General features: G+C 34.1%; 1 protein-coding gene across 1 annotated transcript; it reads right to left on the bottom strand.

The window, feature by feature from the left end:
- Nucleotides 1–2,642: 2,642 nt before the first annotated feature.
- LOC134681215 (uncharacterized) lies at nucleotides 2,643–6,299 on the bottom strand. Its single transcript, XM_063540727.1, has 2 exons — nucleotides 5,653–6,299; nucleotides 2,643–3,779 (listed from the first exon to the last, which is right to left on the bottom strand). Exon 1 carries the CDS (start codon nucleotides 6,290–6,292, stop codon nucleotides 5,666–5,668), a length of 627 nt encoding a protein of 208 aa, XP_063396797.1. The 5' UTR covers nucleotides 6,293–6,299; the 3' UTR covers nucleotides 2,643–3,779; nucleotides 5,653–5,665.
- Nucleotides 6,300–15,513: the final 9,214 nt, after the last annotated feature.

Genomic DNA, 15,513 nt, shown 5'->3' with positions numbered 1-15,513 from the left:
TAGACTTAACATTCTTTAAAACATCCAAACCATGAAAACTAACTTATGCATATCCAATAATATGCCAAAAATAGTGATCCTATATATGTCATGCATGTACATGTAGTTTATACTGTACATAGCCATGATAGCATCTGAGAAACATTTGGAAATAGATCAAATCACAAAAACTTAGCATTGTTCAATGAACCATGACATTTTCATTGAGGTCAAAGTCTGATGTAAGTCTTGCAATAAGACATACACTCATTTCATACACCAAATATGGTTGACCTACTTTTCCTACTGCTTGTAGTATTTGACATGTGTGAGAAACAAACTTGACAAATTACATGTAACTGAAGTAACCTTAATCACTGATCCTTGAAATGAGGTCAGGATCAGGCCAACCCTGCCTGACATACAATGAGACATGTACACCTTTCAAGATACCATAAAATTAATCCAATAACTTAATTAATATACATATGTTATACATTTAAGACTTGGAGTGTATTTCACTGTGACTGTCATCATGGTCATGACTGTTCAAACAGTAATAATTTTTTTTCAAGCAGTTACATGTACATGTAGTGTACCATGAAAACTAGGTAAAGTGCAATGGACAAATCACTAATAGAAACTTCATAACATAAGGAAGTATCCAGGCCTTTCAGCATCTAAAATGTATCTGGTGAAGCTTAAATACAAAACGGTACGCTTTAGCCACTGCCAGATTGTAATACATATTTCTTGCATGCATGTACTTCAACTTTTGTTGCAGGAGGGATAATAAAATCATACTTTAAAGTACATGCATGGTTTATTTGTTTCAAATACTTGGCCACTAACATGACTAATTATGCTAATTAAGATTTGTATTTAATTCTAAATTCAGACTTTAATAATTTAAGTACAGCAAGCAGTCATTTGACACTAAACAATTGACCATGTTGACAGGGACTGCACGAGACCCTCATAGTTGATTAAGATCTTTTTATACATCCTGGATATGCTGGAGGTAGTGAACAGTTGCAATGCCAACATAAACTTCAGATGTGATATACATGTACTGTTTTGTAAATTTCACTGGAACTAGAAATTCACATTATCCATATTGTTATTATATTAAAATGACTGATTATCCACTACCGGTAATTAAAAGTATTCATGAATTCAGATATGATGCACTATTTTTAGTAGTATTCACTGAAACTATGCATTTTCATTATTCCAAATTGCTTTTTTAAATGAATAATTATCCTGGGTATTCATGGAATTCAGAAACAATGTACATGTATGATTGCACTATTAATATTCACTGCAACTACAAAATTTTGTTATTCCAAATTCACAATTGATCATGATAATCCAAGTTAATTAGTCCTCCAGTAATGTGGTCCTTCTTTTATACAATTTGTAAGTTTCCTATTTGTACAACATTGTACAAGGCACAATTTTCTTCTTGTCCAATTTAATCAGAACATCACATCATCATCATGGAATAATGTGGCACACCATATTCATAATTTCCAAAATCAATAAATAACTAGCATTAACTAATGAATTAATCCATTGTTTCACAATTTGCTGCTATACGAGCGACTCAGTGACATCTATTTTTCCTATGCATTAAAGTGCACATGTACTAGCAGGCGTCATATTCTAAGTGGGAATCATGGTCAAACCAATACACATGATACATATTCAGTATAATTCTACAAAATAAAATAAACATTTAGACTCAAGAACAGTAAATGTTAAACTAATAATAAATACATGGAATTTATAATACTACATGTATATACATTGTGCAATAATAAGAAAGTTAATTACAATAACTGTATTTACCTCGATTAAACTAGCAATTCTCATTCGATAACCGAAAAATTCTAGCACTAATACAATTCTATTTTCAAGTCCCTATTTACAAGAAAAATAAATCTTTTAAGGGGGTCTAAATGTTACATAGTGTTGTCTTTTTTCCTGCATTAATGATTTTTTAAGTGGGATTGTGTACTTTCATTGAAGGGTTACTGTCTTACTGAGGCTCACACCATACTTTATTTCATTAATTCTTTAAAGTCAGACATCATGGACATAGTTATTTCCCTCTAAAACACAACAGGTTATTTCTTTTGTTCATTTTAATTATGTTTATCATTTAATATGAAATATATTCAATTTGATACTACAAACATGACAAAGAAAAGTTTAAGGAATGAAAAAATAAAATAAATAAATGCACTGTTACCATGGTTACTTTATACATGTAGATGATATTGACTTTACCTTTGTCCAGTGCATATAATTAATAAACCTTTGTAATGTAAATATATTGTTCCCAGACTTAACCATCCCAGGCCTGAGGTAAAGTTTTAAATCCTTGAGTTTAATAATTTTTACATTTTTTGTGTTACCCTGAATACTTTTTACTTATTCATTTGTTATTACAGCTTGCATTAAATAATGCTTTGCAGATCAGACAACACTTTTTTTTTAATAAATCAATAACTAGATTACTTTTAAAATTTGCATTTTTATATCCAAAATAATAGTATATCCTGCTGTTTCATAAATACTTAAATCATAATTTGTTTTGAAAAAGTTATTAAAATTTTGAAGAGGACAATTTTGATAATCATGATAATTTGTGAACATTACTATAAAATTGAGAATTTGTTATCAAGTTCTAATTTTATGAATTATTTTTACTTACCAGTCAAGGAATATACATAAGGATTATCTCCCTTACAACGTTCTCATAACTCGCAACACCTGGATGATTTCAAACATCTATCTAACATTGATCATCCGGGTGAATGCCTCCTCAGTTTATCGGCGGGAACAAAATATTCCCTTTTACCGAAAATTATTTATAACTGGGGAGGTGGTGGGAGCCTTGACTGGTAAGTAAAAATAATTCATAAAATTAGAACTTGATAACAAATTCTCAATTTTATATCATATATATTTTTACTTACCAGTCAAGGAATATACATAAGGATTACTACTGATTTCAAAGCAGTCTGAACCTTAGGAGGAGTGTTATAAATAAATTATCTCACCTGAAGAGACTTTCTACAACACATGTACACATCTAATAACAGAAAAACTTCTCTGTGATTCTTTGTCATTTCAAACTTCATCATAAGTTGAAATGTAGTTCATGTTCATATTTAAAAACATATAAAATACTTCCACCATTTAAAATGCTTCCACCACTAACATTTTAATGAATAACAAAAACATACTGTGCAACTCGCCGAAAATATCAACTTAGTCTATTTTCTGTAACACATTTACATCTAATTCACGCAAATAAAATCTACTAAAGGTAGATTCTGAACTCCAATCTGCAGATTCTAAGATCGAATTGATAGATGCTCCTTTAAAGAATGCCCAAGTTGGGTCAATAGCTCTTGTAGAATGCGCATGTATTTTCCCTTTCCCTGGATATTCAGAATCAGAATAAGCCTGTTTAATAATTTGAACAATCCAATGTGAAATTGTCTGAGAGGTAACTGATTTGTGAGGTTCACATAAAGCTAAAAAATAATTTTCCTCTTTGGTCCTGTTGTAATTTTTTACGCAACGATTTTGTTTTATCTAAATATTGCAACAGACTTTTCCGTGGATCTAAAGAGGTATTCTCAGTGTATGTAGGTACGAAAATTTTTGCTCCAAAATGTTTCTCCCTATCCTGTTTGGCTAGGCCATGTCTTATAAACGTAATTCCTTTAGTCTGTATTCTCATGGAGCCTTCATCCGTTCTTAGTGCCTGCAGATCGCTACATCTCCTGAAAGTAGTAATGGCAGTTAAGAATACAGTTTTTTAAAGTCAAATCTTATAAAGTCATTTGTTTAACATTGTCAAAAGGACTATTTTCTAACATTCTTAATACTACGTGCAAATCCCATTCAGGTAATAGTTTTGCAACTGGAGGTCTTGTATTGAAAACACCTTTAATCAATCTAATTATTTTAGGATGTTGTCCAATTTGGAAATTATCTATTGGAGGTAATACCGTGGACAACATTGAGCGATACCTTGCAATAGTTCTGTATTGCAAACCACTATCAAATAAATACGATAAAAAATCAGCTATCTGACTTAAAGATATTTTATAGGGATCAATTTTCCTTGTACTACACCAGCTATTGAACCTTCTGAATTTTGAGCAGTAATCTTTTTGAGTACCTTTTCGCCATGAGGCGGAGAGTAACTCTCTAACCCTTTTAGAAAAGCCTTCTGTTGTAAACCGTTCGTTGATAGAAGCCATGCAGTCAGCTTGAAAAGTTGTGCAAGACTTTTGGGATCAGACAAATTGGGGGATAAGCATAGCCGTACATTCTCTCCCATGAAATTGTCAAAGCATCCAGAGTTAAGGCTTTCTGATGTGGGATCCATGAACAAAAAATTTCTGTCTGACGATTGTCTATTGAGGCAAATAAATCTACGAGAGGAGTTCCCCAAATTTGAAATAGATTCTGAACCACAAGTTTGTTCAGAGACCATTCTGTATGTTGAATTTTGGTTCGACTGAGTTGGTCTGCTAAAATGTTCAATTTTCCTGTTATATGAGCAGCCTTCATTCGAATGTTGTTTTGAATTGCAAGATTCCATAAATCCCATGTTTGGTAGCAAAAAGTGGGCGATTTCGTCCCCCCTTGTTTGTTTATATATTGGACCACTGTGGTATTGTCCGATCTTATCAGAACATATTGACCTTTTAACTGATTGAGGAAGTGTTTCAACGTTAAAAACACTGCTTCCAATTCTAGGGAATTTATATGTTTCTTGCTCTGCATTTCTGACCATTCCCTTTGAAAAATTTGATTGTTCATAAAACCCCCATACCCGGTTTTCGAAGCATCTGTCGTTATGGTTACAGAAGTTTGAGCCAGTTGAAAATATTGGCCTCTCAGCGTGTTTGCTGAATCTTTCCACCAACTGAGATGTGATTTCAGATGTGGTGTAACTGGTATCTTTATGGAAAGATCCTGACAACTTGGTCTCCAAAATGAGAGGAGATGTAGTTGAACCGGTCTCATGAACAAGCGTGCATTCGGAATTAACTCTATGCAAGATGCCATTATGCCTAGTAATTGTAGGAAGTGAAATGCTGACACTGCATTACCTGATGAAAGAATTAGTATTGCCATATTCAATTTGTCTATTCTTTCCTGAGTTGGACAAACAAGTCCCTTGTCCAAATGAAACTGCCCCCCTAAGTATATCAAGTTTTGAATTGGCACTAGACTTGATTTTTCTCTGTTGATGAGAAAACCTAGTGAATTTAGGAGAGTGTCCATTTTGAAATGTATTTCTTGAGATACCTGTTGAGGGGTATGATATTTATTACTGGTCTCATTGTCCCGTTCTTTTTGGGGACTAGAAAAAACGTACTGTAGAAACCTGTTGCTGCATCTTGCTGGCGAACAGGTTCTATAGCATCTTTTCCTATAATAGTCTTTATTTCTTGGATTAAAATATCCAAGTCTTTTAAAGACACAGAGGTTTTCCGTATGCCTGTCCAAAATGGCATTTCTAGAACCTCTGCTATTATTGACAAGACCCATTGATCGTCTGTTATTTTTTACCAATTGTCTCGAAAAAAATCTTAGACGACCCCCAACTGGTATCTCGGCCTGATTCTGATAAATTATTACCTTTAACTCTGAGTCAGCTACTGTTTTTCTTTGGGATCCGAAAAGAATTCCAGTTGCCACCTGCTTTCTTTTCTTCATCTTTTTTCCCAAAGTCATCAGTTTTATTGTCTTTCTGGAACTTCCTAGGAGCAGATCTCACAGAAGATTTATTATAACTAAAACCTGAACGTTTATCAGCTGAATTAGCATTGTTATAATTAACATGAGTATAACTAGTGTTAGAACTATATCTAGGAGCTTTATTTTGCCAATCTTGACGCACCTGAGTAGATTCAAACTTTCTCTTATTATTGTTCTTATACTCTGGTAACAGATCGTCTAGTTGCTCACGTTGTTCTTTACGTTTCTCAAGTTTGTCTTCCAAACCTTTACCAAATACACCTTCATTCGAAAGAGGTAAATACAAAACTTTAGTCTGTATATCTTTCAAGTTATTTAAACCAGACTCAGTAGCTGCAGCCTTCCTGCGTATCATATGGTTAAACGCACCTGTGCGTCCTACCTGATCAAGAGACTTTGTCGAAATTGCAAACAAGTCCTTCACCATTTGACAAGTTTCATCACTAACATTTTCATTTTCAACCCTCTCTAATAAGGTTCCTAATGTTTGTTGCATATACAACACTGATATAATACCCATACGTGAAGCCACCTGCCCTTGATATGCTAGATTCTCTATCTGTTTTAAAGGTTGAGTAACCAACTGCTTATGTTTGTCCCATGACTTAACACTATTTGTACCATGAACAGTTCTTATCATTGGTTCTAATAAATCATCCAAACTGGGTACTTGCAAAAAGCTTTTAGATTTATCATTAACCGGAAAACAACTACGGTATTCATCTTTATAAGCTGTAAGTTTCTCTGGATTTTTAGTTCTCCAGGAACGTTCTAGAATTCTAACCTGTGCCTCATCAATGATCAAGCCACCAGAATTATCAGAAGATTCTGAAGGAATATCTTCCTTGAAAAGTTTAGACAATAAATTTAAATTATCTGACTGCTTGTCTACAGTTTTATTGTTATTATTATCAATGTTACTTGTTTGTCTCTGATTTGACTGACTTTCAACATTGTTACTAATAGTAGGTTGAGTTTGTAGATATTGACTAAATCTTTCAACATTTCTAGATTTATTGCCAGCCTGAGAATAAACAGGACTACTGAGGCCACGAGAATATTCATCCTCTGATGAACATAAACCAAGTAAATCAGCCTTTTCACGACTGTCTATATGAAGAGAAATTTCTGACCTATTGTCAAAATCAATATTTCTGATAATTCTAGGACTTCCCAAGTCCTCATCAAGATTTGCATTCAAAGAAATTACCGGTCTACGCTCCCCTGTACTTGGGACGTTATCCGAACTTTGTTCTCTCTGCGTGGCTAAACCACCAGATTGAGAAACCTGTGCAACAGTCGAACTACCTATAGTAGCACATGACTTGTTCATAACAGCAAATAACATATCCATTTTCTTATCAAACCTGTCTTCCATACTGTTTAACTTATTCTCAAGTTCAGCCGTCTTTGACACACGTTTCTTTTTCTTTGAAGAAGCGTCTTTTGTTGTCCTCGCCATTTTTTTCACGAGAAAATCACCCGTTGGCGTTTCACCTGCACTATCTGAATCTAAATTTTCAGCATTTGCGTCAGTCAGTGAGTGTCTATATTCTTCAGCCATCGTCCAATATGAGCGGACGATAATATTAAACGTACATAAATAAAAATTTGCAACGACGAGACTATTATAGAAAGTCTCAAAGTGAGAACGTCTTATTTTGTTGCCGCCGAAAGATAAACTGAGGAGGCATTCACCCGGATGATCAATGTTAGATAGATGTTTGAAATCATCCAGGTGTTGCGAGTTATGAGAACGTTGTAAGGGAGATAATCCTTATGTATATTCCTTGACTGGTAAGTAAAAATATATATGATATAAAATCATATCATTATACCAATGACAGATTAAATGTTATCCCCCAGGGCAATATATAAGCTATTGTGTCTTAATTTGTACATTTGTATATTAGTTACATCATTTCTGATTATTACCTATGGATATCCAGTGTTAACATCCTGATTATTACCTATTTTAATGTCACATTTGCATGGTCATATGCAGTAAATACAAATATTTTAATTGTTTATTTTGAATTTGAATAAAAATAAATTTATAGACTAAATTAGTAGATACAACATGTACAATGCAGTTAACACATTAAATTTTATGACAACTTACTGGATAATACTATATCTATACAAAATATTTTGAGCTTCATAAAATACTTTGCAAAAAATCTGCAGTGGTATGTGAATGCACATGATCAAAGGAGATGTGGGATATATATCAATGATGCATCAACCCAACAGTTATGCAACAATAAATTAACCAAAACACAATTGAATGTGTGTCAAAAAATTTGACTCATGATTAGAAGGGTCTTTATCATTGCGGAATAAATAAAATGACCATTGAATGTTACTACTTGTAAGTGAGATAACATATATGGCACAAATGTATTTTGAAAAAACAATGCTTACAGGGCACAATTTATATGAAAATTTCACATAAAATAATTATATATAGTTTAGGTTCAAAGTATTAACAAATTATAGTGATTTAATATAAATTCTATGTTAAATCTAAACTGAATAACTTTATGATGCTAGCTTTGCTCTTTTAACATGTGTTTTTTAAACAATGTAGTACATCAATGTACATGATAAAACAATTACTAATTGAATTAACACAATTTGTTTCATCAAGTGTGTTTAAATGGCAACTGTTTATGACTCTGTGTCTTGTTTGAGGAACATTAATTTAATAATACTGTTTTATTTTGAAGATTATTGCTATTTTTAATAAAATACCTATTCACTTTCAATAGATATAGGAAGATGTGGTGTGAGTGCCAATGAGACAACTCTCCATCCAAATAACAATTTAAAAGTAAACCATTATAGGTTAAAGTACGGCCTTCAACACGGAGCCTTGGCTCGAACCGAACAACAAGCTATAAAGGGCCCCAATGCCTGCTATTATCAAATTGATAATGTTTTGTTGTCCATGATTTGAGAATTATTTAAAATCTAAATGAAAGTGGACACTTGCTAAATAAGTCACTATTTAATCTTAAAGTTAATACTTTCATAACATTTTATGATCAAATCATGTGTTTGTACTACATGTACTATGACTATGCATGATTTTTTTTATGGAAATTGTGACGTCACAATGCATTCTTAATAGAACAAAAACTATCAGGTGATAAAGCAAAACCAAGAAAATACTAGTAATCCAGCATAAGCATGATGAGAAACACATTACGTACATGTAAAGATCAGTTGGTTGTTGGTTATATAAAATGTCCAGTGACAAGTATTTCATGCAAATTTAGGACACAACTCACGAGTTAGTAATTCATTAACATACAATATGTACACTACATGATATATAAGTCAGTGGCTGAACTTTTCATAAGGGACAGGGCTGCTGACTGTCCTTAGGGGCAGGATCCAGTCATGCATGAGTGATTCCCTATATAATCCACCAAATTTTTCCTACAAAAAAGGAGAGGATAGCTAGAGTAACCTTTTTTGTATTCCACTCAGGTTGATGTATGCAAAATAGTTAAGGGAATAAATGACATACACATGATAATAGGGGGAGGGGAATGGTGTCATTTTTAACTTTCAGTGATTTCATTTATTATGACGCACAACTTTAACATTGAAGCTTAAAGCCTATATTTTCCCAGGAATATGCAACTATGCACGAGTGTGTTAATATAGATCGTCGATTCATAGCTATATAGCCTATCGGGGTATCTCGATATAGATTCCGTAGGATCAGTGGCGGATCCAGCAATTTAAAAAAGGGGGGGGGGGCAAACCCAGGACAAAAAGGGGGTCCCACTATATGTCCCCATTCAAATGCATTGAGCGGGCCCGGCAAAAAACAGGGGGGGGGGTCGAAACCTCGGAACCCTCCCCTTGGATCCGCCAATGAGAACAAATATTGTAAGGTCTGTAAGTCGACAAATGTGCACATTTCCCCTTCAAAATTATGAATCCATGATTATTCGATAGACATGCTTTAAATATTGATAATTTCTACTCACCGATTGTAATTTCCAGCTCAGATTATTGAACATGTGGTCTAACATCTGTAGTTACCTGTGTAAAAATATAGTTTGCCGACCTGAGGTCCTGGTTTTTTTGCCGACAAAAAATTAAAGAGGGTAAAACGTTTACGGTGAAGAATTGTTTTCGGTTTTTAATGAAACTTGACATTCAGATTTTACTAATTATTTTTTTAATCATCGGAAATGTCCCTCTTGGTGTAATTCGAATTAAAACTGTTTTATTATGATGTACAATATTGGTAACTTAGTCATAATCTTTAAATTTATTTCAGGTACACCCTGGCTTGTACATTTTTCTATTGTGCAGAATTTATCAAAACTTTTTCAAGTATAAATTTGAATGAATCCATTATCATCTTCTCATTCTTCTGCAATAATATTAAAACTCTATTTTAAACGAAAGCTTCTGGTTTTAAAACCAGTTATGAACGAAAATGTTATATAACAGATATTATAAAATAAAAAGTAAGGATATCAAAAGGATTATTTAAAGTCAAACGCACATGACTGTCAAAAATGAACGGACAATGCCACGGCAATAAATGGAAAACGACAAACAACGATCGCAAAATAAATGAATAAACAGCAAAACATGTTTACAATCTCACAAAAAGACAAGTAGTATAAGTAATGAGGGAGGATAGGAGGGGTCCTGATCCCGAAATCCCGAGCTTAAAAACACGAAATCCCGAAATCCCGGGCTTAAAAAAACACGAAATCCCGAGGTCCCGAAATTCGAACAAAAGAATTCCCGGATCCCGAAAGGGTCAATCCCGAAATCCCGGATTTATAAACAGCCAATCCCGGAGTCCCGATAAAGGTCCTATCCCCCCTCAGTAATGGACTATTTCAACAAAATAAAATCTTGAGAGCCGGGTGAGACGTAACTTTTTTTTACACTGATGGGCCACCGTTACGCTAAAATATTTGTATTAAAACATTTACCGACTGTATCAACCTATGAAGTGTTTGTTCTAAACATTTAACGACTGTGTCAACCTTTTATAAGTTGTAATAAACATTTAATGACTGTGCCAACCTTTAGAAAGTTGTAACAAACATTTATCGACTGTCACAACTCTTAAAACGTTGTGACAAACATTTTTTGACTGCATCAACGTCTAAAAAGTTGACACAAACAAATTTTAACTGTCCCAACTATTAAAAGGTTTGGACGGACATTATGCAACTGCCACAACTATTAGAAAGACTGATATCAATAGATTTTGACTGCGACAACGCCGAAAACCACTGCAACAGTTCTGAAATGACTGATGGTAGCATTATTTGACTTTCACAACCCGTAGAAACGTTGGGACAGACATAAATGAACTGTTGCAACGAAATATGACAGATTTGACAGTCATTACTTGTCTTTTACAGACTAAGACAGTCGTACAACGACTGTTACTGGTATGGACAGTTGTTTTTTCGTCCAGTAGTGCTTGTAAAACACAATACCTGTGTTATAGAAATGTTATTTAGGGTTCATATCGCTTGTAAAACACAGGACCTGTGTTATAGGAATGGTATCTAGGGTTGATATCCCTTGTAAAACACAATACCTGTGTTATAGAAATGTTATCTAGGGTTCATATCGCTTGTAAACCAAAGGACCTGTGTTATAGGAATGTTATTTAGGGTTCATATCGCTTGTAAAACACTAGACCTCCGTTATAGGAATGTTATCTAGGGTTCATATCTCTTGTAAAACACTAGACCTCTGTTATAGGAATGTTATTTAGGGTTCTTATCGCTTGTAAAACACAAGACCTGTGATATAGGAATGATATCTTGGGTTCATATCGCTTGTAAAATATAAGACCTGTGTTATAGGAATGTTATCTAGGGTTGATATCGCTTGTAAAACACTAGACCTCTGTTATAGGAATGTTATCTAGGGTTCATATCGCTTGTAAAACACTAGACCTGTGTTATAGGAATGGTATCTAGGTTGATATCCCTTGTAAAACACAGGACTTTTGTTATAGGAATGTTATCTAGGGTTGATATCCCTTTAAAAACACAAGACCTGCGTTTTAGGAATGTTATCTAGGGTTCATATCTCTTGTAAAACACAAAATCTGTGTTATAGGAATGTTATCTAGGGTTGATATCTCTTGTAAAACACAGGACCTGTGTTAAAGGAATGTTATCTAGGGTTCATATCCTTTGTAGAACACAGGACATGTTATATAGGAATGTTATCTAGCGTTCAAATCGCTTGTAAAACACAGGACCAATGTTATATGAACGTTATCTAGGGTTGATAACCCTTGTAAAACACAATACCAGTGTTATATGAACGTTATCTAGGGTTGTTATCCCTTGAAAAACACAAGACCAGTGTTATAGGAATGTCATCTAGTGTTCGTATCTCTTGTAAAACACAGGACCTGTGTTAGAGGAATGTTATCTAGGGTTCATATCGCTTGTAAAACACAAGACCTGTGTTATAGGAATGTTATCTACGGTTGATATTTCTTGTAAAATACAAGACTTGTGTTTTAGGAATGTTATCTAGGTTTGATATCCCTTTTAAAACACAAGACCTGTGTTATAGGAATGTATATAGGGTTCATATCTCTTGTAAAACACAGGACCTGTATTATAGGAATGTTATCTAGTGTTCATATCGCTTGTAAAACACAATACCTGTGTTATAGGAATGTTATCTAGGGTTCATATCGCTTGTAAAACACAGGACCTGTGTTATAGGAATGGTATCTAGGGTTGATATCCCTTGTAAAACACAATACCTGTGTTATAGAAATGTTATCTAGGGTTCATATCGCTTGTAAAACAAAAGACCTGTGTTATAGGAATGTTATCTAGGGTTCATATCGCTTGTAAAACACAAGACCTGTGTTATCGGAATGTTATCTAGGGTTGATATCTCTTGTAAAACACAGGACTTGTGTTATAGGCATGTTATTTAGGGTTGATATCCCTTTAAAAACACAAGACCTGCGTTATAGGAATGTTATCTAGTGTTCATATCCCTTGTAAAACACAGAACTTGTGTTATAAGAATGTTATCTAGGGTTCATATCGCTTGTGAAACAAAAGACCTACGTTATAGGAATGTTATCTAGGGTTCATATCTCTTTCTAACAAAAATCAAACTGGGAAATATACTTGACTAAGTAAAATCAAGTGGGTACACGTATGCTTGTCCAAGTAACATCAATTGGGGACACACATGATTGAATCTTACTAAATGAGGACTTTTTTTTTGAAAATTTGAGAAATCGTCAATCTTTTTTGTACATTTTAAATGGGCTTCGTCAATCACGGTACCAATGTTATATGAACGTTATCTAGGGTTCATATCGCTTGTGAAACACAAGACCTGTGATATAGGAATGTTATATAGGGTTCATATCGCTTGTAAAACACTAGACCTCTGTTATAGGAATGTTATCTAGGGTTCATATCGCTTGTAAAACACGGGACCTGTGTGATAGGAATGTTATCTAGGGTTCATATCGCTTGTAAAACACAGAACTTGTGTTATAGGAATGGTATCCTGGGTTCGACATCCCTTGTAAAACACAATACCTGTGTTATAGAAATGTTATTTAGGGTTCATATCGCTTGTAAAACACAGGACCTGTGTTATAGGAATGGTATCTAGGGTTGATATCCCTTGTAAAACACAATACCTGTGTTATAGAAATGTTATCTAGGGTTCATATCGCTTGTAAACCAAAGGACCTGTGTTATAGGAATGTTATCTAGGGTTCATATCGCTTGTAAAACACAAGACCTGTGTTATAGGAATGTTATCTAGGGTTGATATCTCTTGTAAAACACAGGACTTGTGTTATAGGCATGTTATTTAGGGTTGATATCCCTTTAAAAACACAAGACCTGCGTTATAGGAATGTTATCTAGTGTTCATATCCCTTGTAAAACACAGAACTTGTGTTATAAGAATGTTATCTAGGGTTCATATCGCTTGTGAAACAAAAGATCTGTGTTATAGGAATGTTATCTAGGGTTCATTTCGCTTGTTAAACACAAGACCTTCGTTATAGGAATGTTATCTAGGGTTCATATCTCTTTCTAACAAAAATCAAACTGGGAAATATACTTGACTAAGTAAAATCAAGTGGGTACACGTATGCTTGTCCAAGTAACATCAATTGGGGACACACATGATTGAATCTTACTAAATGAGGACTTTTTTTTGAAAATTTGAGAAATCGTCAATCTTTTTTGTACATTTTAAATGGGCTTCGTAAATCACGGTACCAATGTTATATGAACGTTATCTAGGGTTCATATCGCTTGTAAAACACAAGACCTGTGATATAGGAATGTTAAATAGGGTTCATATCGCTTGTAAAACACTAGACCTCTGTTATAGGAATGTTATCTAGGGTTCATATCTCTTGTAAAACACAGGACCTGTGTGATAGGAATGTTATCTTGGGTTCATATCGCTTGTAAAACACAGGACCAGTGTTATAGGAATGGTATCTAGGGTTGACATCCCTTGTAAAACACAATACCTGTGTTATAGAAATGTTATCTAGGGTTCATATCGCTTGTAAAACACAGGACCTGTGTTATAGGCATGAAATCTAGGGTTGATATCCCTTGTAAAACACAATACATGTGTTATAGAAATGTTATCTAGGGTTCATATCGCTTGTAAACCAAAGGACCTGTGTTATAGGAATGTTATCTCGGGTTCATATCGCTTGTTAAACACAAGACCTGTGTTTAAGGAATGTTATCTAAGGTTGATATCTCTTGTAAAACACAGGACTTGTGTTATATGCATGTTATTTAGGGTTGATATCCCTTTAAAAACACAAGACCTGCGTTATAGGAATGTTATCTAGGGTTCATATCTCTTGTAAAACACAGGACCTGTATTATAGGAATGTTATCTAGGGTTCATATCGCTTGTAAAACACAAAACCTGTGTTATAGGAATGTTATCTAGGGTTCATATCGCTTGTAAAACACAATACCTGTGTTATAGGAATGTTATCTAGGGTTGATATCCCTTGTAAAACACAAGACCTGTGTTAAAGGAATGTTATCTAGGGTTCATATCGCTTGTAAAACACCAGACCTGTGTTATAGGAATAATATCTAGGGTTCATATCACTTGTAAAACACAAGACCTGTGTTATAGGAATGTTATCTAGTGTTAATATCCCTTGTAAAACACAAGATCTGTGTTATAGGAATGTTATTTAGGTCTGATATCCCTTGTAAAACACAAAACCTGTGTTATATGAACGTTATCTAGGATTCATATTGCTTGTAAAACACAAGACCTGTGTTATAGGAATGTAATCTAGGGTTGATATCCCTTGTAAAACACAAAACCTGTGTTATAGGAAGGTTATCTAGGGTTCGTAACCCTTGTAAAACATAGGACCTGTGTTATAGGAATGGTATATAGGGTTCATATCACTTGTAAAACACAAGACCTGTGTTCTAGAAATGCTATTTAGGGTTCATTTTCCTTGTAAAACACAAGACCTGTGTGATAGGAATGTTATCTAAGGTTCCTTTCACTTGTAAAACACAGGACCTGTGTTATACGAATGTTATCTAGGGTTGATATCCCCTGTAAAACACAGAACATGTGTAATAGGAATGTTTTCTAGGGTTCATTTCTCGTGTAAAACACAGGACATATGCCTTAGGAAGGTTATATAGGGTTCATATTCCTTGTAAAACACAAGAC

The sequence above is a fragment of the Mytilus trossulus genome, chromosome 8, assembly GCF_036588685.1.
Source record: "Mytilus trossulus isolate FHL-02 chromosome 8, PNRI_Mtr1.1.1.hap1, whole genome shotgun sequence".
Taxonomy (NCBI): Eukaryota; Metazoa; Mollusca; class Bivalvia; order Mytilida; family Mytilidae; genus Mytilus; species Mytilus trossulus.
Note: the sequence above shows the minus strand (reverse complement) of the source record. Positions and strands in the feature narration are given on the sequence as shown.

Bases quoted from the DNA above. Each gene is read 5' to 3' on its own strand.
- LOC134681215 (XM_063540727.1), bottom strand. From the start codon at position 6,292: ATGGGTATTATATCAGTGTTGTATATGCAACAAACATTAGGAACCTTA.